At 35.4% G+C, this 24,704-nt stretch overlaps 1 protein-coding gene across 1 annotated transcript in view; it reads right to left on the reverse strand.

Moving 5' to 3' along the window:
• Window positions 1-8,686, reverse strand: part of LOC114619564 (solute carrier family 7 member 13-like) — a 24,309-nt gene extending 15,623 nt beyond the window's left edge. The window contains exon 1 of the mRNA XM_028765388.1: window positions 8,020-8,686. Coding sequence (XP_028621221.1) covers window positions 8,020-8,686 — 667 coding nt within the window. The remainder of the gene's footprint in view (window positions 1-8,019) is intronic.
• Window positions 8,687-24,704: the final 16,018 nt, after the last annotated feature.

Below are 24,704 nucleotides of genomic sequence, written 5' to 3' on the forward strand. Positions count from 1 at the left end.
AGAGAGAGAGAGAGAGAGAGAGAGAGAGAGAGAGAGAGAGAGAGAGAGGGGTAGAGAGACAGAGAGAGAGGGGGCAAAGGGAGGGAGGGAGGAAGGAAGAGAGAGAGGGAGAGAGAGGGAGAGAGAGGGAGAGAGAGGGAGAGAGAGGGAGAGAGAGGAAGAATGGTATTGCACTATTATTAACTGACAATTAAATACTAGACAGGAGAAACAAAAAATTCCATTGCCAGTAATGTGTGCATTTTTGTTTTTGGAGCTATCAGCAACATTCCATAACATTCCCCACCCCATACACCCACAAAAAATTACTGTTTATTCCCATGCTATTGTTGAAGACATCACACACTTGAGACATAAAACATGAAGAGATAAAGCAAGTTTCAAAGCTAGTTTTAATGGTTCTGGAAGTATTTATGACAGAACACCACAGCAAAAATGTAATTATCATTTTAAACAAGCTGTGCAACCTGAAATCAATTATAACAACTGGCATTACAAGAATTCAATACAGTAGAGCCACAAATATCGTAAATGTAACCAAGTACTTTTTTTTTTTTAGGCAGAGTTTCTCTGTATAACCCCGGTTGTCCTGGAACTCACTCTGTAGACCAGGCTGGCCTCAAACTCAGAAATCCGCCTACCTCAGCCTCCAAAGAAGTACTTTTGCTGATTGAATTACCTTTCTTGATAAACAACTGTATGACATTGGTACAGAGACAGTCAGGAAGATCAGTGTAATAGAACTGAAGATCCAGAAATGAACCCACACAATTATGGTCAATTAATCTTTGACAAAGATGCTAAAACCATTGAGTGGAAAAAGGACAGCATTTTCAACAAATGGTGCTGGTTCAACTGGAGGTCAGTATGTAGAAGAATGCAAATTGTCCTCTTCTTGTTTCCTTGTACAAACTTCAAGTCCAAGAGGATCAAGGATCGCCACACATACCAGATACACTGAAACTAAAAGAAGAGAAAGTGGGGAACAGCCTTGAGCACATGGGCACAGGAGAAAATTTACTGAACACAACACCAATGGCTTATGCTGTAAGATCAATAACAAACAAATGGGATCTCATAAAACTGCCAAGTTTCAATAAGGTAAAGGTCACTATCAATAGAACAAAACGGCAACCAACAGAATGGGAAACGATCATTACATAACAACAGAAACCAAGATAATTCAATCATCACATCCTACTACAAAAGACTATATTCATCAAAACTGGAAAATCTGGGTGAGATCGACAATTTTCTAGACAACAAGTATCAGATAAATCATCTAAACAGTCCCATAGCCCCTAAATAAATAGCAGCACTCTGTAAAAGTCTCCCCACCAATAAAAGCCCAGGACCAGATAGTTTTAGCATAAAATTCTACCAAACCTTCAAAGAAGACCTAATACCAATTCTCTATAAACTATTTCACAAAACAGAAGCAGAAAGAACACTACCCAATTTGTTCTATGAAGCCACAGTTATGCTCATACTTAAACCACACAAAGACTCAACAAAGAAAGAGAACTTCAGACCAATCTCTATTATGAATATCAATGAAAAATACTCAACAAAATTCTTGCAAACCAAACTCAAGAAAAAATGAAAACAATCATCCATCATGATCAAGTAGGCTTTATCCCAGGAATGCAAGGAAAGTTCAATATATGGAAATCCATCAATATAATCCACTACATGGACAAAATCAAAGGGAAAAACCCTCATGATCATCTAACTGGATGCTCAGAAAGCATTTGACAAAATTCAACACCTTTTCATGGTAAAAGTCTTGGAAAGATCAGGAATTCAAGGCCCACACCTAAACATTGTAAAAGTAATACACAGCAAACCAGTAGTCAACATCAAACTAAATGGAGAGAAACTTGAAGCAATCCCACTAAAATCAGGTACTAGACAAGGCTGCCCACTGACTCCCTACCTATTCAGCATAGTACTCAATGTCTTACAGAGAGCAATTAGACAACAAAAGAAGATCAAAGGGATACAAATTGGAAAGAAAAAAGTCAAGATATCACTAGTGCAGTCACTTAGGTGACTCCAAAATTTCCACCAGAGAACTCCTAAACCTGATAAATAACTTCAGCAAAGTGGCTGAATATAAAATTAATTCAAACAAATCAGTAGCCTTCCTTTATTCAAAGGATGAACTGGCTGAGAAAGAAATTAGGGAAATGACATTCTTTTTAGTAGTCACAAATAATAAACGATATCTTGGTGTGAATCTAACCAAGCAAGTGAAAGATCTGTATGACAAGAACTTCCAAACTCTGAATAAAGAAAATGAAGAAAATCTCAGAAGATGGAAAGATCTCCCATGATCATGGATTGGTAGGATTAATATAGTAAAAATGGCCATCTTGCCAAAAGCAATCTACAGATTCAATGCAATCCCCAGCAAAATCCAAAATTCAAAATTCATAGTTAGAAACAGCAATCTGCAAATTCATTTGTAATAACAAAACCCAGGATAGCAAAAACTATTCTCAAAGATAAAAGAACTTTTGGGGGAATCACCATCCCTGACCTCAAGGTATACTACAGAGCAATAGTGATAAAAATTGCATAGTATTAGTACAGAGAAAGGCAGGAAGATCAATGGAATAGAATTCAAGACTCAGAAATGAGCCAACACACTTATGGTCATTTGATCTTTGACAAAGATCTTAAAACTATCCAATGGAAAAAAGAGAACATTTTCAACAAATGGTGCTTGTTCAACTGGAGGTTAACATGTAGAAGAATGCAAACCAATCCATTCTTATTTCCTTGTACAAAGCTCAAGTCTAAATGGATCAAGGACCTCCACATAAAACCAGATACAATGAAACTAATAGAAGTGTAAGTGGGGAAGAACCTTAAATACATGGGCAATAGGGGTAAAGTTCCTGAACAGAAGACCAATAACTTATGCTCTGAGATCCAGGATTCACAAATGGGACCTCGTAAAATTGCAAAGCTTCTGTAAGGCAAAGAATACTGTCAATAGTACAAAATGACAACCAAAGGATTGGGAAAAGATCTGTACCAATCCCACATCTGATAGAGGGCTAATATCCAATAGATACAAAGAATTCAAGAAATTAGACTCCAGACAGTCAAATAACACTAATAAAATTTGGGTACAAATCTAAACAACAAATTCTCATGTGAGGAAATTCAAATGGCCGAGCAGCACCTAACGAAATACTGAACATCCTTTGTCATCAGGGAAATGCAAATGAAAACAACCATGAGATTCTACCTCACACCAGCCAGAATGGCTAAGACAAAAACTCAGGTGAAAGCAGATGGCTAGGATGTAGAGAAAGATGAACACTCCATTGTTGGTGGGACTACAAGCTGGTTCAACCACTCTGGAAATCAGTCTGGTGATTCCTCAGAAAATTGGACATAGTACTACCTTAGGACCCACAATACCACTCATGGGCATATACCCAAAAGATGCTCCAACATGTAATAAGGACACATGCTACACTATGTTCATAGCAGCCTTATTTATAACACCCAGAAGCTTGACAGAAACCAGATGTCCTTCAACAGAGGAATGGATACAGAAAATGTGGTACATTTACACAATAGAGTACTACTCAGCTATTAAAAACAATGACTTCATGAAATTCTTAGGCAAATGGATGGAACTAGAAAATTTCACACTCAGTGAGATAACCCAGTTACAAAAGGACTCACATGTTTTGCACTCACTGATAAGTGGATATTAGCCCCAAAGCTCTCAATATCAAAGATCACAGACCACAACTCACAGATTACATGAAGCTCAAGAAGAAGGAAGATCAAAGTGTGGGCTCATAAGTCCTTTATCTAAAGAGTAACAAAATACTCACAGGAGCAAATATGGAGACAAAGTGTGGAGCACAGATTGGAGGAGGTGCCCTCCTGAAAATGTCCCACTTGGGGATCAATTCCACGTGGAGTCACAAAATTCAGACACTGTTGTAGATGTCAGGAAATGCATGCTGATAGGAGCTTGATATACCTGTCTTCTGAGAGGCTGTGCCAGAGCCTGACATATACAGAGGTGGATGCTCACAGCTAACATTGATCTGATCATGGGGTTCCCAATGGAGGAATTAGAGAGAAGACTGAAAGAGATAAAAGGGTTTGCAGCACCATGAGGAGAGCAACAATCCCAAACAAACAGAGCTCCCAGGGTCTAAACTGCCAGCCTGGGAACACACATGGAGGGACCCATGGCTCTGGCATCAATGAGAGGAGAAGTTCGATGTACTAGTGTAGGGGAATGAGTAGGATGGAGGCAGGTGTGTTTGGGTGGTTGGGGTAACACCCTCATAGAAGCAGGGGTAGGGGGTTATGTTTTAGGGCATTTCTGGGTGGACCATGAAAGTTGACATCATTTGAAATGTATAAAGGAAATATCAAATAAAAAAATAAAGAAACACTAATCCTCTGTCAGGTACATATTATTCAAATTCCTCTCAGATTCTGTGGGTTTCTTCAAAACTAGATTTTTTTTTCTTTAGCTGCACAGAAACATTTTTATTTTATGAATTCCCAGTTGTTTATTGTAACTCTTAAGTATTTGACAAGCGCAGTCCTCTTTAAAAAGGGTTTTCCTACACCTGTATATTTTAGAGTACAACCTACATTTTCTGCTAAAAGTTTTAGTGTTTAAGTTTTCAAATTGAGGTCTTTAATCCACTTCGATATCCTTTTTGATCAGGATGATAAATATGGTTCTAACTCCACTCTTCTGTCTGTATATATCCATTTTTAAGTGCCCTTCAGTAGACACACATATATTGAAAATATGGTAGTTAAAATAGTGGAATACTATTCAGCTATAAGTAAAAATGAAATGCTGAAAATTTCAGGTAAATCAATTGTCCCAGAAAAGACTACATCAAGTGAGTGAAGTAACACAGATCCCAAAAGAGAAGCATCACTGCATGTGATCTCACCTGTGTTTTCTAGATCCAGAAACCAAGGTAATATAAAGGGACCATACTGGGAAGGAGGTTGAGAGAAGACTAGCATGATATAGGTGATAGGAAATAGCAAATGCAATAACTGAGAAGGGGCTCTGAATGGGGAGCAGGGAAGGAGGTCAATATAGAGGGATGGGAAGGAAACATAACACCAAGGTGGTATGAAAAAGCTTCAAGGAATCATATTACTTCATATTTTTTCTAAAATTTTATATAAATATATATATATATATATATATATAAATACATATATACGTGGTTATTAGATATATGTGAAAAGAAATTAAGGCACTTGGGCTGACAATGCTTCCCACAGGAAACAGACTAAAAGAAAACCCTAATACTAGACACAAGAACCACCTTTCAAAAGCCAGTCAGAGTAATGCCATTGACCACCACCCAATATAGTTTAATAATGTATTCTTTCCTTGTCTCTCAAGGGTTGAGTGTGGGCTTATATTGCCTAAGAAGATATTACATGGTACATACATAAAACACATGTCTCAGTTAATTCAAGATGAGTATGACCTAGAAACCTTTCCCTTGCACTCTAGGTTCCGTGGTTCCAGAAGATGCTGTGTAAAAAACCAAGGAAGAAAGAAATTGAGCACCTCATTCCCACAAAACATCTATTTAATATGCCAATATTCTCTATTAGTGATACTTATAGTAAGTCAACGGCAAGAAATAGTTTAACTACAATTTGCCTTAAGGTCCTTTCAGTAGGAAAAAGAGCCGTGGTTGGCTTTTGAAACCTAGGCTGATTTCTGGGGCTAGTGAGTTAATGGACAGAGACAAACAGGTTGTGGGGTGCTCAGCCCCAATTACTACATCTAAATTATAGCTCCTACATCTGTAGTTTGTGCATCCAGGAGTAAAGGGAACGCAGAGATTGTAGAAATTAGAATACCAGGAAGAGTACTTTGAAAGATTTCTTCTGAGGAATTTCTGAATATATAATACTAGAAAAATTATAGTCTCTATGATCATGTTAAGATTAGATCAGTAAAATTCTTAGGATCTCTCTGAAGGCAAAGAACGATCAGTAACTGATGACTGTTTGGAGACGGAGAATTACTCTATCAATGAAGAGCCAACTTACTGGTTATCTAATACATAATACTTATCCTTGAACTCATATATATATAAGTAGTAGTACCCAATTCAGCAGCTTGAATTTATATGAGTATTTCTATCAAATAATAATAATAATAATAATAATAATAATAATAATAATAAAGAAATAGAGGCTTCAACTTTGAGAGTTTGAGAAGACATTTGAGAGGTTTGGGGAAACATATCTGGGGTAGGAAATGTCAGATAAAATCGAGATAATACTACTTCAATTAAAACATATAAAAATAAAATTATATGTATATATGTGTTTCTGTAGGTCATAAAACTAGAAACATATTCATGAAAGAAGTGGAGTCATGCTGAGGAAGAGGAATGAAAAGGATAACACTACGTGTGATAAGACAACAGACTACCAGGAAGACAACTATCAGGAAGAAGGTGAAATAGGCAAAGAGTGGCAGAGAGACTGGAAGAAATTTGTGTAAAGAGACCAATTGATGTCAGAGTATAATGACACTTCTGCTGCCCAGTTTTATGGCAACTTGACACAAGCTAGTCAGTTTAAAAGAGCAAATCTAAACTGAGAAATTATTCACCCAAGGCTTGTGGGCAAGCCTTTGGTAAATTGTCTTGATTAAGAATTGATTTGGGAGTACATAGATCATTCTGGGTCATGCCACTATTGTGCTGGTAGCCTTGGATTATGTAAGAAAGCAGGCTAAGGAAACCAAGCAGAGAAAGGTAGTGAACAGCATTCCTCCACGGTTTCTGTATAAGTTTTTGTCTCTAGGCTATTACCCTTTCTTCCCTGGATGCGAGCCTATAAACCATAAGATGAAATAAACCCTTTCCTCACCAACTTGTACTTTTGGTCATGGTTGTTCTATCACAAAAACATAAAAATTCTAATTGAAACACATAACATTTAATATGCCACAATGAAATTCATCACTCTGTATATTAAGCAGTTTTGTATGTTTTGTTGTTATCTCTTGGAAGCTTGATCTTTTCAGAGAAGAAATGCATGTTGAGTGGAGTTGGGGAGGAGAAGAGATAGGGAAGAGATGAGAAGAGTTCAGAGAGGGGAAACTGTGATCAGGATGAGAGGATTTATCCTCAATAAGAAAAGAAAAAGAAATAAAAATGAACATAATATGTAATGAATTTCTTTCTTTACATCATTTAGAAATTGCAGGCAGATTGGTTTGCAATAATTATCAAATTCTCTTGGTACTGTGACATCAGCATGAGAAGTGTTGCTCTATAGAGAACAATGTTGAATTTTCAAAAATGTTCACTATACCACATTCTCTAGTATCAGAGACACTTGAAGTGCTCGGTAGTGAGAAATATCAGTTAAACATGTTTAGGTAAGTGTATAACAACATAAAGTTCCATAAGATACATAGTGTAATAAAATTTATCTGGTATTTTACTATTCCTAGTGACATAGATGCAAGAAAGCACAGTTTAGTTTTCTATATAAATATTCTAAGATTGATGGTGACCCACAACAAGCCTGAGAGTGGGTTTTTCTGGAAGAGAGCAAAGTTTCCAAGTTGAGGTGAAGTGTATTAAAATCTGAGAAATGTGATAGCTTTATAAATATAATTTTACTAGTATACTCCTTATAGAATTGCTAAATTCAAGATGGTGGGATTACACAAAATAAAAATAAGAATATAATGTAATTTCAATTCTCTGGTCAACATACTTAGCATCCCCAAGTTTATAAAACATACCTGACATGAAGAAAGGTAAAGTCTATATAGTCTACATATATGAATATACATAGATGTTTTAATTATAACAGCATTACAAAGAACATTGAATTTCACTACAAAACATGATACAATCGTATTAGCCTTTCCCTTAAGTTCTATGCTTACTTTATGAATAGATTTGCCTGCTTAGACCATCCCTTCTGTGTAATGTGGTATAGTTTTAAGAATGGATTTACCTGCTAAGACGATGAGGATTGATGATCCTAGATATGAATAGTACACTTGGAGAATGGCATCTGCAATCTGTGAGAAGTTAGGAACTTCAGCGTCCAAAGCGTTCTCAAACCTGGACACATTCTCCTTTTTGCCAATCACTAACAGCACAATCCCAGTTAGAGAAATGAGGCAAAGAACACTCAACTTCATAAAACTGATGATAGTATTAAACCAAGCATCTATTTTCATCCCTTGAGCATTGAGAATTCCAAATGACCACAAAATAGCCAAAGCCAGACATTTTTTTGCTAGCTCTGGAGCTGGGCATCCAGAATAGAAACACTGGATTAGAGAACTAGCTATTAGCAAGCACTGAGAACCAATGGCTAGAAAATGAGCAAAAAGTTTAATCCAGACACTGAGAAAAGCAATTGAAGATCCAAAAGTTCTTTTGAGGAAGTAATAAGATGATCCATTCACAGGGTAGATGGTTGCTATTTCTGCAAGACAGAGAGCATTCATTATGGACAGCAGGCCACATCCTGCCCAAATACTTAAGAAGACAGGGATGTTCATTGAGGAATATTTTAATACTCCTTTAGGACTCACAAAAATCCCTGTCCCCAGAGTGGCACTAAGTAAGAGCATGTTTACGTGAAAGAATCCTAGTGTCCTTAAGAGTTTCATGTTTATGCCTTTTTTTTTCTCTTTCAAATACTGAAAAATAGTATTTTTGGTCAATTGGTAAAATATCCTCTCAAACAGGGTGTTGTCTTTCCTAAAGCATTTGTTCTTTATAAAAGTTTTAAAAATGTGAACCTAACTTGGGTTTGATAATAATTAACTTCTGAATTATTCTGAGGAATTGTGGCTTCTTTGTAAAGTCATACCAAACTGATTTCTGGTTAAGCATGTTTTGTATAATTTTTTTCTTTTTACAGTACAGTGATTGCCCTTCTCAGGGTCTGCCCTTCCACAGCTCTCATCACATTCTTCCTGGGCCTTTCTATAAGAGGATGTCCCTCTCATTTTATGACAGGTCTCCCCCACTCCTTAGGAACTCATATGTCTCAGTGGTTAGGTGCATCTTTTCCTACTGAGTCCAGACCTGGCAGTTCTCTGATGCATATGTGTCTGGGATCTTCAGACCAGCTAGTATATGCTTCCTGGTTGGTCACACAGTGACTGAGAGATCAGGTTTGTTGAGACTGCTTAGTCTTCTTATGAGGTGACCCCCTCCTCAGCTTCTTTTAGCCTTTCCCTAATTCAAACACAAAGGTCCCCAACATCAGTCCAATGGTTGGTTTTAAGTATCTGCTCATGTCTCACTCAGCTATTGGTTGGGTCTCTCAGAAGACAGAAATGCTAAGCTTATGTATGTAAGTACACCATAGCATCAGTAATAGTGTCAGGCTTTGGCTCTTCCCCTTGAGGTGGTTCCAATTTGGGCTGGTCACTGGACCCCCTTTCCCTCAGTCTCTTCTCTATATTTGTCCCTGTAGTTCTTTTAGGCAGAAACAATTCTGGGTCAGAATTTTTGAATATGAGATGGCAACTCCATCCCTCCAGTTGATGGATGCCTTCACTTTTACTGGAGGCCTATTCTACAAGATAACTCTCTCCACTGTTGGGCACTTCATCTAAAGTCATCCCTTTTGAGTCCCGAGTGTCTCTCACCCCCTATGTCTCTGGTACTTTCTAGAGGGTCTCCCCATCTCCCTTCCCGTGTAGGTTCATATTTCCATTCATTCTGCTGACCCTCCAGGCTTCTCTCCTATATCCTCCCACATACATCATCATGTCTCCATTTTCCCTTCTCCTCTCTCTCTCATCCAGGTCGCTCCCTCCCTCTGTGGATGGAATTAGAATATTTTCTGAGTGAGCTAACTCCGACCCAAAAGGACAGGACATGCATGGTATGTACTCACTAATAATTGGGTAATAGCCAAAAGTACTGAATAGCAAGGATACAGTCTATGTAACTAAAGAAGGTTAACAAACAGAGCTGAAGGGTCCAAGTGAGGATGCTTTAATCCCATTTAAGAGGGAGAATTATGCTAATTATTTTAAAAATATCAAATATGCTGTTGGCCATGTTAGTTGATAGTAATCAGGAGAACTATTTTCTGCAGTTCAGAAAGGTATTTTTGGAGGCAAAACACTACTGGATACAGTTTGTTTAATTGCTGTGCCAAAGCCAATATATGTGAGGTAATTGGAGGGAATAAGCAACAGATTTCAAGTACTAGAGCCTGGATGCATAAGAGGACATCTTATCCCAATTACTACACACAAACATGCAAGAAGGCTCATGCGCGCCTGCGCACGCGCACACACACACACACACACACACACACACACACACACTTACATCCTGAAACAAGCAAAAAACCAGATCAGATAAGTAAAATGTATGAATGGGTGATACAAGGGGCAGCAAGATGAACATGGTGGGAAAGGCCCATCATGTTTCTACTTTCTTTCTGACTTTCTTTTCCCTGTCAGAAAATAATGCAACACTTCTGTTGAAATTAGTTACTGGAATTCTTTAGTTAAGTGCATTTTTCTACAAGTTAAACTTTATGACAGGTTAACTACTTTGTCCAGTTGATATACATGACTGAAGAGTGAAAAACACTCACCATTGTAATGTGAATTGGTCAGCAGATGTTCTGGCTTCTGCCAATCAAAACACAATTATTCAGCAGTGAAAGTCTTAATCAGTTAGAATATTTCTTTATGCATTTAAATCAAGACAATGTCTTAAAGCTCTATTCAATTCTGTTTAGTTTGAATTCAAGTGGAAAAAGAGCTGAATTTCACTTTACCATTCAACACTATTTAGTAAGATGCTGTTATTACAATTACAAGAAATTAATCCATTTTCTTATAGCTATTGATGCACATTACTAATACTCAGCAATGCATTTCAAATGTGAGAGTTTGACACATGAATGGATCAGATCATACTTTTCTTAACAGAGGGGCTCTCTGTGGTATGTCTTTCAGTAGATTTCTGTGTTCTTCGTAGACTGAAAAAAAAGGATAAATACATGGAGTCCTGGTGAAATTGTATTTTTCTTGAAAGCTAAGTAAAAAGCATAAAGCTTCTGTATAGGGTGGCATCAAGCTTGAGTAATCATTCCAGCTTAAAGCTCTATCTTTCCTCATCTAAAAGTTTTATTTGTTAGAAATGATATGGAGTACTTTTAGAAGGTGTTATCCTTTTAGGCTGTGACAGATGATTTACTTGATATCTACAATCCTATATATGTATCCAATATCTATACCTCTCTATATAAGTATGTATATCTATATGTATACCTATCTATATATTGTTTATATAATTATTGAGACAATCCAGAGAAATTCCAAAATATGTTTACTTATTGTTGAGTCCTCAAAATAACTTCTTTATGGATCACAGTTTTGTTTATGTGACTTTATTTTCCTATCTTGTCTATTCTTGAGAAACATAATCCTTGCCAATCTTTATGAGAAACTGAAGCGTAGGAGACCTCATTTTCAGTAACTGCTACCAATTTCATAGAAATATTGTCCCAATCTATAAGGGACCATAAATTCTAACCCTAGATGATCCAGCTGAGACAATGAGACTAGAATCTTGTTCCAGGATTGATCTGAAACCCAGACATAACAATTGGAGCTTGATTATTAATCTAGATAAAAATAAACAGATTAATTTAGAATTTTGATTAAAAAGATCAGAACAGTAGCACTAGGAAAAACAGAGAAGGGTAAGCAACCAAGATATCTGATGTCAAGCTTTAGACCATGAGTCCTATGATTCAGATAGCTGCTGAATTTTGTGGCATGTCATGTCAGATTTTGTCCAGCATTTCTGACTAATCCTAATTTGTTAATAGAAAAAACATCATTATTTTTGAAGGAAGAGACACAATCTCCCTTTTATTAATTAAATGACACAATCCCCTATGTTTTTAATGTTCTTGCCACCAGTGGTCTTGAAGGGTAGCAACATTCTAATCTAAGTCTTGTGCGCTATTAGAGGGTCTTTAGAAAATGCTCTGGTCAAATGTGAGGGAGGAGTCAAGTCACCCTTGCCTTACCAATTCTAGTGGTGATTCCTACCATTCTTAGGAGAAGGAGAATGCATTGTAGATCTAATTTAGATTTGGCAAATTCTTCCAAAGGAACAACTAAGGCTGAATTTTTGGGCTAGTGTATATTAAGGATTAAATAAATCAAGGTGCTTGTTCTCATCCAGGTTGCTGAGGGGCATAGGTCTGAGATGATCCTGCACATGCTGAAAATGTTCTAAGTTTCATGACAGTATTTGGCATTAGTTTTAAATACGTGGGTTCATATGTACTTTTCCTAGGTAGATTAAGTGTCCAATAGTATAGCACCAGTCAAAAGTTAAAAGGGGGCTTTTCAGATGTCCTATGTTTCAAATCTGGTTTTGTTTTGTCATTGTATAAATTTTCTTTTGACATGTAGTAGCATCCATTCATTTAGTACTTTTTAAAAACTTTTATAATGACAACATTTAATTGGGGCAGGCTTACATGTTCAGAGTTTCATTCCATTATCACCAAGGTGGGAACATGGCAGCATCCAGGTAGACATGGTGCAGGAGAAGCTGAGAGTTCTACATCTTCATTTGAAGACTGCTAAAAGACTGGCTTCTAGGCAGCTAGGACAAGTGTATTAAAGCCCACTCCGACAATGACATATCTACTCCAACAAGGCCACACCTCCAAAGAGTGCCAATCCCTGGGCGAAGCACATACAAACCACCACACTGTTCTTTTCTGTTCTTGTATTTGTTGGGTAGCTTCTTTGTTCCTTGGTTTCTGTTGTGCTCTCTGGTTCATAGGAGAGCTTGATGGCTATTTTTTGCCTAATGGGAAATTCATTTTTTAAAAATTTTTTATTGGATATTTTATATATTTACAATTCAGATATTATCCCTTTTCACCATTTGCCCTCTCTAGAACCCCCTGTCGCAACCCCTCCTCCTTTATACTTTTATATCATTTTAATTACATGTATGTATTAAGATCAGTTCTCGGTTGAGGGTTTAGCAATACAATAGATGCAAATAGTCAATGAACAAACAAGACATTAAACTCAAATAATCAAAGAAAAAGCAAGGCATTAAACCCAATTATGTGAACACTCCTGTGATCACTGTTTCTAACAGATTATCATGATGAACAAAGTATCTGATCCTTCATCCCTTTCCTAGCCCAAGATCATTTTCATGTCTGAAGCTTACTTCCTTATTCTAGCCTAAAATTTAGATTCCTGTCTGAAATTACTTCTTTGTTCTAGCCTAATATTTAGATTTCTGCCTAAGATTATTTCTTTGTTCTAGCCTAATTTCAGATTCCTGCCTGAAGCTTACTTCCTTGTCCTTGGCCCATGTCAGATTTTTGCCAAGCAGCCCCACAGGTTGTCCACCTCTTCCCATTTTTTATTTCATTAACAAGACTGAGAATGTCTTAGCTCGTTTTGACAAGAATGCCTTTCTGTCATGGAATATGTATTATCAAAAGCAATGCACTTTTATCTTAGGTTGCTAAGTCTCTGCGAAGAATCTTACCCGTCCTTGGCTTGCCAGCCTGTTAATTTAATAACTCTGTCTGGGGGTCCATTTTTAGGTTGAAACCATAGCTGTATTAGATATAAGTTCCTGACCCACCATTGCTCACCCTTGATGGGACAAGCCTCAAATTCTTAGACCTTTTGGAATAGAGAATCAAAAAAGAAGTTATAATGCCTTTTATATTGTTAGTAAATGTGGCCAGTTATTCTGACTCAATCATGGAGTGGTCTAGAAATCAATCCAATATTGGAAAGTACAGTCTTCATTTGGAAGGCTGGTTCTGGACATTTTCAGAGACACATATGGAAATTAACTATAGTTCTCTATGATGTTATGTTATCAAGAGATAAGGTTGGGGGAAGATCTGGATTTCAAACAGGTGTTAGCATATATTTTAAGGCTCTTTTAATTGTCAAGTAAAAGTACTTTTGTTTCTTTTACAGTATTTAATGTAAGTTGCATTGATTGTACACCTTCTAATTTGTTTGTGTTTTGAAATCTGGCATGTCAGTTATGGAGGTGTATCAACTAGCTTTTGTTTTAGTGCCCTGAGTATCACAGAACCTTAGTATTCTAAAAATACCTTGCAAGTACTGAGAGAAATGTGTCAGGCTTTAAGCAATTGCAATAGGGGAGTGGGCTTGATTATTGCTGGTATAACAACTTTAATTACATTAATAGCTAGCACCACTGCTTCTGTAATTACTGTGACACAAGAAGTTAAGACAGCTACTTTTGTTAATCATTTAGCAAAAACTATTATTAATGTTTTGAATATACAAGAGGATTTAGATAGGCATTTGGAAGAACAGATTGATGTTCTTATCATATTCAAATTATTGGAAGGAGGTTCAGAATTTAAGGGTAAGTAGCCATCTTGAATGCCATGCCAAATACCATTGGATTCAAGTTAGTTCTACAATTTACAATAGTAGACATTATAATGAGGAAGAAATTTAATGACACTTGGAGTGTATTTGGCATAATTCTAATAACTCTTGGGATGTTTGACCATATATATGGAGCTTATGAATTTCATGAATGCTGCACTTGGGAGCATTAATGTGGTAGGTACTGCAGATAAATCCATGGCCGGAGGTCAGTATTTCTATTTTGGTCAAGCTTCAAAAATGGCATATATAGCTTGATCATGTCATCCCTTTTTGTCCTGGGAATACTTTTATTCTTCTTCTTTGTGTTAAAGCTTTTCTTTAACAACATCAACATGTTGGCACCCAAAGTACATTTAAGATTTTATAGTTGAATACTCTTTAAATATCTTTGGTTTCAAGGTTAGACTCATTCTCTCAGGGCTAAGTTTTCAAAGTCCTTCTTATGCAATATTTTGAATTTTATTTCTATGATTAATTTCTGTATTTTTCATTTAAGAATAACCTGAATACTTCACACATTCCCTATAGACTACTTTTTGATTTACTATGCAATTGACATGAAGTTTTCAAGGTATAAATTTTGTAAGATGCAGTTATACAATTTGACATGGAGATTGCCTAGAATTTTATCTGAGTTTTGGGTCCTGATGTAGAGGGATACCTGGAGTCGGAGTATCATCTCTGGAATTGGAGGATGCTATGTATTTTTATTGGTCTCTAGATGGGCAAATGGGGAATGGAGCTGGAGGATAGCTTAGCAGTTATAAGCACTGATTGTTCTTCCTGAGGTCCTGAACTGAATTCTCAGCAAACTCATGAGGCCTTAAAACTATATGTAATGAGATCTGATGCCCTCTTTTAGTGTGTTTAAAAACAGTGACAGAGTACACTCACATATAATAAAAATACATGAATCTTTTTAAAAAGGGGACTGGAGCCTCAGTTGAATTACTTTGTTAAACTTTAAGGACTTGGATTATATTTTTTTTTCAGATTTACATCACTGATTTATTTAAATGTGTGTTAGCTCTGTGCACATTTGTTAATGGAATTCAAACTTAAGATTCAAACAAACAAATAAACTATAGCAACAACAAAAAACAACAAAGTTTTCGGTCTAACATTAGTGAGTTTTGACACACTTCATTACTTGTTTATGTAGACAGTTCTACTCTAGGAATGTACAGATTTAATAAGAATATGCCTCTGTGTGTGTGTGTGTGTGTGTGTGTGTGTGTGTGTGTACCTGAACACATTGTCTTTTGGAAACCTACAGGTCCCAAGTCTTTTGTAAGTGTTTCTAATGCCATGGTGTTGGGCGAAAGAGCAGGATTTATGGTCACATTAACTCAGTCTATCTATCCCACCTTATCCTGGGTCTATTTTATTTAGTCTGCATATATTTGCATGTACTTGTAGTTTTTAAATTAGAGTTATTTTCATTTTATGTATATGGGTATTTGCACACATATATATATATATATATGCTATGAGTATGCAATTCCCATGGAGATTTAAATAGGGCATTGGTTGTCATGGAATTAAATTAAAATAATCATTAGTTTTCATGTAAGTGCTGGGAATTGAACTTGGGTCCTCTACAAGAGTGACATGCTCTTTTAAAAGATGAGCCATCTCTGTGTCCCTTCTTTACTTGGAGCAAACCCAGTAGGGTATAGTTTACCTCCAAGTATTGAGTGTCGGATCTGAGCTTTAGCATTCTGCCAATTCAAATTTATCCTCTCTGACCAAGTTTTCCAAAAGATAATTTTTTTCCCTTATAGTTGCAACCAAAATAGTGGAGGGGGAATTTTTTTCAAGACTTAATAAAATAGTTCCATTTGTTTATGTATAGAATAAGCCTACCAAGATGTGAAAGACAATGTTTATTAGCATTATATCTCTTGAATATTTACTATGCAAGGGAATCCCAACATAAATATCCAGGATAATATTACACCTCTATCATAACATGTGTGTCACAGTATTAACAAGATTTTACAATCACAGTAAGAAAATCACTGAAAAAGAAATCATAAACATCTACCTACAAGAAATTTTAACTTACATTATTTAGAGATAGTTGATGAACATAATACATTTTTCAATGGTACTCTAAAGCATGTTCCATGTTATAGGCATTATTTCATGATGCAGTGATTTTTTTATTATTTAGTTATATTTATTTTAATATATAGTATCATACATTAATATATATTTTATATCACAGCATATTATTTTATATCATATATAATTTTTATATATCATGGTATATCTTATTTTATATATAATGTTATATTTTATGTTTCATACTAGTGTCTGTATAATTTATATTATGTATATACATGTTTATATGCATATATACATCTATAGTATCTACTTAACATATTATGTTTAATATATAATATACATATAACATATAATATATTATATGTAACATTATATAACATAAAATACATATTATATATCATATTTGTTATATAATTATATAGTAAATTTATATATAACATATTTATAAATTATTTCACATATAATACACATATATCATTAGTATGCAATTAGTATGACTAATATATTATTATACATGTAATTAATATATATGTAAAAATATATTTACCACATTTTTTTCTCTGTGTTCTTTGCTGAACATAAGGTTGTTAATTAATTTGATATAATCCTACCAGCATTTCAATTTTTTTTTATGTCTTCAACTATTGGAGTCCTAAGTAGGAAATCCTAGCTATGCCAATAGTTTGCAATAGTTCTTTTATAAGCTGCCAACAGTTCAGGTCCCCATTGTTAGGAATCCTGACTAAAGTCACCTGGATTAAATCCTGAATGCTTCCTGTATCCCATGCCCCTTGGACTTCCTAGAGATTATCCCCTCTCCTACATATGGCAACTAGCTGCAGATTTCCATTCATTCTCTTGGTGTCTCTTACTATTTCTGATCCTGACTCCCTTTTTTTTCCCTCTTTCCTCACCCACCCAATTCTCTTCCTCCCTCTGCCTCCTTTAACTAATTTGTTTCCCTTTTTCAGTGTGATTCAAGCATCTTTGCTTGAGCTTTTCTTCTTGTTTAACTATTTTGGGTCTGTGGGGTGTATTACTAGAATTCTGTATTTTATTGCTAATATTCACTTATTCGTGAGTACAGGCTATGCATGTACTTTGGGGTCTTTTTTACTTCACTCAGGATGATATTTTCCAGTTCTATCTATTTGCCTACAAAATTCACAATGTCGTTTTTTAAAAAAATATCTGAATAGAATTCCATTGTGTAAATGAACCAATTTTTCTGTATCCATTCTTCAGTTGAGGGTCATCTGTGTTGTTTCCAGTTTCTGGCTATAAAAAAATAAAGCAGCTATGAACATAGTGGAGCACATTAACTGTGTTCTTATACTGTACTTTAGGCATCTGGTTTTCTCTGCAGGTATAAGCCAGATAATAGAGGTCAGGGTACTAGACTCAGCTGATTGTACCTCAATCAGCAGATTGGTGGGGAAATATTTCAAACTCTTAGTTCTTGGGGTCTCCAGAGGCCTAAATGTCATAGTAGGAGATATTGGTTTCTCATAAGTTTCATCAGGACCAAAGAGAAAGCCCAGAGATAGACAATGGAGTTTAGGGGTCTGAGCATAACTCACCTCTGTAGGCTGTGTCATGGGGAGCCAGACCCTACTGGGAAGGGATTGACGGAGCAGGGTTCCATGATGTTGAACCTTTGGGCTTATATTGTTTCCTCAGGGAAGCAGGATGCTCTTGGAGTCCTGAAAGTCTCCTCCAGCCAGAAAACAGAGCCTATAGCTAGACATTGGGGATCAGGGGACAGAATGCATGTCAGCTCTACAGAATGTATCCCAGGCAAATATATGGGGCATAAGTTAAATTTTTAAAAAGGTGGACCCAGTTAAAAATTTATATCATGAGAATTTAATAAACAAAATGAAAAAAATGATGCATCATTCTTATAAAAATATATAAAGATATGGAAAAATTTAAGGTGATGATGATCTGACTAGTTTGTGTTGATATTTTCTAATTGCAAGCACAAGGGAGTTAAGATGTTCAAGTGAATGGCGAGAATATAATTGAAATATTTGGACATAGGAATGCAGATAGATATGGAGAGTAAGACACTAAATAAGTAACTTAATCCAATAAGAGAGGAAAATCACTGAAACCGAACAAGGTTATGTCAGAAAGAAATTCCATATAGTGATAAGATAGATATAATATGTCTGTGAATGTAGATTTGGAAAGTATTTAAGCTGAAGGCATTATTATAATACGATTACAAGGAAATATGCCTTATAACTGTAACTTACCTCTTTCACTACTTAAAAGTTCGGATTTCTCTCTAATGTTCATTTATGGAATGAATTATATCATCTTTATTGTATTTTAAAAAATAATTTTAACATTTTCTTGTCCTTTACTTTTGCATTGTGAATCTTTGAGTTCAGAGTATTCACTGTTTTGTACTGTACAGAGATGTAAACTTTGTGTTTGAGAGAATATATATTTTAAAATAAAAGATTTCATTTAAAATATTATAGTTTATGACGCAAAATATTTAGTAGGGTTTCCTTAAAAAATCTCTTTTTGACCAAGTTTACTCTGTGGAATATCCTTTGTTGTGTTGGGCAGGTGGTAAATCATTACATAGCAATTGCAAATAACGTGTTTAAAAATAATCAGAGTATTAGAACGGGTGAACTGGAACACAATATAACACAAATTCGCTGAAAAGAAAGATAACTTTAGAAATATGCTCTGTATTAGGAGACTGAGCTACTGGCATCAAAAGGAAAAATAAAGACAGAGCTAAAGTTTGAAATATAAACACCAGGTAAAAAATTATATCAGTGGTAACTTGCTTTTCTATTTATTAAAATTCAAGCCGTAGAACATTATACATATTCCAGTCTCAGGGGTTTGAGTATCTATGTATTTATGGGTACAGTCTCAGAATCATTGAGCTACAACTACATTTATTTGAAAGTTGACCAGTTGTAAAACTGTAGAGTTGAATCCATGCATATGCTTTGAAATTTCCTTGGATCATTTCACCATTTATAGGTTTGCCCATTCATTCAGTAAAATCAATGCTATTGCAGGAAAAGGACTTATGAACACTTTGAAATATATCATTTACACTGATGTTGAAGTGATAATTGAAGTGATACACATTAGTTCAAAAATATTAGATCTTCCAGACCTGGGAAATTACGAAACACAGCTACGTCATAACCAAGCATACATTTAGAGTATACTTTTAAACAAATATCAACTAATTTATCTCAGAGTATGATGATCAAATTATAGAAATAGAAAAAACTAGATTTGTAAAAATATTGTTTGGAATAAGGCTATTACTATCTTTATCATTTATTCCAGAAATACTCACTAAATGATTCCAATATCCAGTTGCCTGTATTTAGGTTAGATAAAATAAATTTCTATCCTGGAAGCTATTTTTCACTCTCCAGGTTTACAGTCTTGTACTACTTAATGAATCTGCCACTCGATCCCAAAAACAATACTCCATGTGTATAACAATGGTAGACAGGAAGATGTCTCCTTAGAGGTCTGCAAGAGTCTGACATATTCAGAGGCAGATGTTCACAGCTAGCCATTGAACTGATCATGGGGTTCCCAATGGAGGAGTTAGAGTGAAGACTGTTGGAGCTGAAAGTGCTTGCGGCCCCATGAGGAGAGCAACAATACCAACCAACCAGAGCTCCCAGGGTCTAAGCCACCAGCCTGGGAGCACTTAGGGAGGGATACATGGCTTCAGCTGTATATGTAAAGGTGGAAGGCCCTATCGGGCATAGGAGGGAGAAGAGATCCTTGGTCTCATGAAGGCTGGACACCCCAGTGAGTGAGAATTTGAAGGTGGGGAGGTGGCAGTGAGGGGGTAGGTAGGAGTACATCTGCAGAGAAGCAGGCGGGTTGGGGGGATAGGGGGTTCCTGGGTGAGGGGGGTGGAGTAAGGGGATAATATATGAAATGTAAATAAAACATACAATTAAAAACAAAAGAAAAAATATGATATTTGACTACCTTGGTATGCTTTATATTACTTATTGCCTTATATGACCTATGTTGATGATAATTATATGCACATTTCACAAATGGTCATGATTTCAAGCTTCTTTAAAACTGAATAAAATTCTAATGGATACAAATACCACATTTTCTTTACCTATTCATTCTTTGATGAATATCAGATTAATTCCATGCTTTAGATTTTAAAAGTATAGTAATAAACATGTATGTACTAGTATGTCTGTGATATACAGGGTTATACAATTTGGGCATATAACTAGGAGTTAGAAAATGAAATTTTTGGTATTTCTTGATTTTCTGAAAGGGCCAAAGTGATTTCTTTAATGGTCACATGAGTTCAAAGTCATATCAGCAGTATATACGGTTTCTTCTTTACCTGTATCTGTACCAGAATTTGTTGTTTGTTTCCATGAAGATGAGTTTTTTGACTCTTCTGATATGGAATCCCAATGAAGCAGCTGAGAAGCATTATGCTTTCATGATGGCAGACAATAGAAAGATAGCCATAGGAGATCTGAGGAAAGAATCTGGATCCTCTGGAAAAACAGCCAGTGTCCTTAATAACTGAGCCATCTCTCCATCATCTTTGCTGTTCTTTCGATTAGTTTTCAGTTATGTATATGAAAGTGGGTATATGCACATTAGGGGAAGCTAGAATCATCTTGTACCCTGAAGCTGTAGTTACATGAAGCTATGGGATGCCTGACATGGATGCTAGGACTTGAACTCTGGTGCTTTAGAAATAGAAAAAAGTGCTCTTTACTTCTGAAGCATCTTTCCGTCCCCTTCATTTCTTTATTTAAAATTGGAGATAAGAAAAAAAATGAAATGTTTGAGCTGTTGTTTTCTCAAGTGTTTTCATATCTTATCACTTTGTTTTCTTCTAGGACTTCCAGATTCCTATGTTGGATTCCTTCAGTTCTCTGCTAGTCTCTGATGCTATGCTTTTGCTTTGACATTTGCCTATTCATTTTTCTTTGTTTCCCCCCCTATGGTTTTAAAAAATTACCTTTAACAAAAACCCAATACAATAAATCCCGTAAAACCAAGAAAAGAGGATATAACCACACATACCCAAATCACCAAACTGTAACCAAAAAAAGCACAAAAACAAAAGTGTGGAGAGTATAATGTGTTGGTCACCTGCTCCTGAACACTTAGCCTGTGCTAGAATGTTTGATGTACCCAGTATCACACTACAGAAAATTGACTTTTCCTATACTACCATGAATAAGGGATAGCTCAGTTGTTAACTTTTACCATTGTGGCTAGGTTTTAATTCATTCTTTTTAAAATATAACAAAATTTAATACAAAATAAAATAAATTACATTGAAGCTGGGCAATATGACAGCTCACAACCATCTGTAAGTCCATTTGTAACTCTAGTCTGGTGATTTTAAATACTCCTCTTTTAGGCTCTCAAGACAACAATCAATAACATTTGCACATTATGTAAATATACATGCCAACAAACACTTGTAAGAATAAAATATTATAAAAGTAAAAAGAAATCTGACTTCCATCTCTTGAAAGTAATAAGCCCTACAGGTCAAGTGATTTCTTTTACATTCAGAAATAATCCAGTCAGAAGAATACTGGCTTAGAATTATTTTGAGACACAAAACATTCATGAAGTCTGAATCATAAAAAGACTATATCTAAGAATATTAGAAGTAGAAGAACGAGATGAGAAACAGTGCACAGGCCCAGAAAATACTGTCAACAAAAATCACAGAAAAAAAATCTCTACCTTAAAAACTGAGATGCCTTCAAAAATACAAAACAAATGCAGAATGACAATAGATAATAAAGTCTCCTAGGGGCATAATAATCAAAACACTAAGCATACAAAAAAGGCAAAAATATAATATTAAACTTTGCAAAGAAAAAAGACCAAGTAACACATAAAGCAAGATTATTAAAATTACACTTAATTTCTCTGTGCACAGGTTAAATACCAGAATGTTCTGGACATCCACACTGTATATTCTAAGAGAGAACACATGTCAGCCAAGTCTACTAGACCCAGCAAATCCCTCAACTACCATAGATGGAGAAAGTAAGGTATCCCAAGTTTCATGGTTTGAATATGCTTGTCCGAGGGAATAGCATTATTTGAAGGTGTGGCCTTCCTGGAATAGGTATGTCACTGTAGGCGTGGGCTTTAAGACCTTCATTCTAGCTGACTGGAAGTCAGTATTCTCCTAGCAGCCTTCTGATGAAGATGTAAAACCCCCAGCTCTTAACATACTGTGCCTGCCTGGATGCTGGAATGTTCCCACCTTGGTGATAATGGATTGAGTCTCTCAACCTGCAAGCCAGACCCACTTAATGTTGTTCTTATAGAAGTTACCTTGGTCAACATTCGGTTCACAGCAATAAAATTCCAAAACACCATGAAAAAAGCAAATTTAAGCAATAGTTATCTTCAAATCCTAACCTATTCACAGTACACTAGAAGAAAAACCCCTACCTAAAGAGGTTAATTACAATCATGAAAACTCAATGAATAAATAATACAAACCATCAAAAACAAAGAAATGGGAAAACATTCACACATGTTTTGTGAGGTAACTTTTTGTAAGCTATATGACAATTGTCTATCTATGTTTAATTGTTGACTGACAAAACAGCAGAGAGGTGAGTACTGGCTGGCTTTTGATATTGTTATCCCTATGGCCTATCACAGGAATCATATTTTGTACACATTTATTCTTCCTTACTTGATGATTTGCTTTAATAAAAACTTACTGGTCAACAAAAGCTAGGCAGGATATGGAGGCCAGAACTTCTGGGCAGAGAAAGGGTCTCTTGAAGAGGAGACAGAGGTGAGTGGAGCTGGCCTTGAGGTAACATGTGATGTCAGGATTATTCAGGTTAAGTTTAGAGAAGTTGGGAAAATAACCAGCAAATGACCTAAGTTTTAAAATATGAAAAAGACTCTGTGTCATTGTTTATATCGCTAGTTTGTATGAGATATCCTGTTATACATGTACACAAGCCATCATCCACAACAAAAGCAAAAAAAAAAAAAAAAAAAAAATCAACAATCAATGGTCAACGATTTCTCATAATATCAATGGTGCCATTTACCAAAAAAAAGATAAAGACTAACAAAATAGAATGAAAAAAAGTACACATGCTTTTGTTCCACTCAAGAAAGATACCAGAACAGCAAAGATAATCATTAAATCAAAGTAAAAGGATGGAACAAATATGACAAATGCACCTAAGAAGTCAGCTGGTGCGGTTATGCTAATGTCTAACAAAATAAACTTCAAATAAAACTTACCAAAAGAAATAAATAATACTACAGGATCATCAATGTAAAATGCACTAGGATTACATTTCAAATTTTAACATCCATAATCAAACACAAGGGCAGCAAAGTTTATACAAAAAAACATTATTACAGGTAAAAATGACATAGTGAATCTCATGCACTGATAGTGGGAGATTCAATACTCTACTCTCACCAATGGACACGTCATCAAGAGAAAACTAAACAGAAAAATATTTGCTTGTTTAAAAATTTAGAAGCATTTTCATGTGTGTTTGAAACAGTAGGAATTTTGTAGATAATATGGTATAAAACTATTTTATTCATATCTTCTATTCTGTGAACATTTAGAAAACTCTTATCTTGTCTCATTAGACATTATGATAAATATTGTAGAGCTCAGGAATGCTTCCTTGTTCCTCTTCTGAAGAAGAACTTAATCATTCATCAGTAAATAAAACATATCTTAAAATAACTCTATTGAAACAAGCATAACACCTACATGATTAAAAAGTTCATGTTCTTGAAAGAAAGGGTAAAGTAAAAGAGAAAGAAAGTCCAGAAGATTTTTTTAAAAAGTCCTATGCTCATGGATCAGTAAGATTAACATAATAAAAATGAACATACTAACAAAACCAATCTACAGATTGAATCTAATGCATAAAAAATTCCAACCCAAGTTTTTTTTAAACTAATACACAGATTGAATCCAATACATAAAAAAATTCCAACCCAAGTTTTTCTTCTTAAGTTGGATATTTTATTTATTTACAATACAGATGTCATCCCCTTTCCCCATTGGCCCCCTACAGCCCGCTCTTCCTTTATGCTTGTGTACCATTTTGATTACATGCATGTATAA

Source organism: Grammomys surdaster, unplaced genomic scaffold, assembly GCF_004785775.1.
Source record: "Grammomys surdaster isolate TR1022 unplaced genomic scaffold, NIH_TR_1.0 63, whole genome shotgun sequence".
Classification (NCBI taxonomy): Eukaryota; Metazoa; Chordata; class Mammalia; order Rodentia; family Muridae; genus Grammomys; species Grammomys surdaster.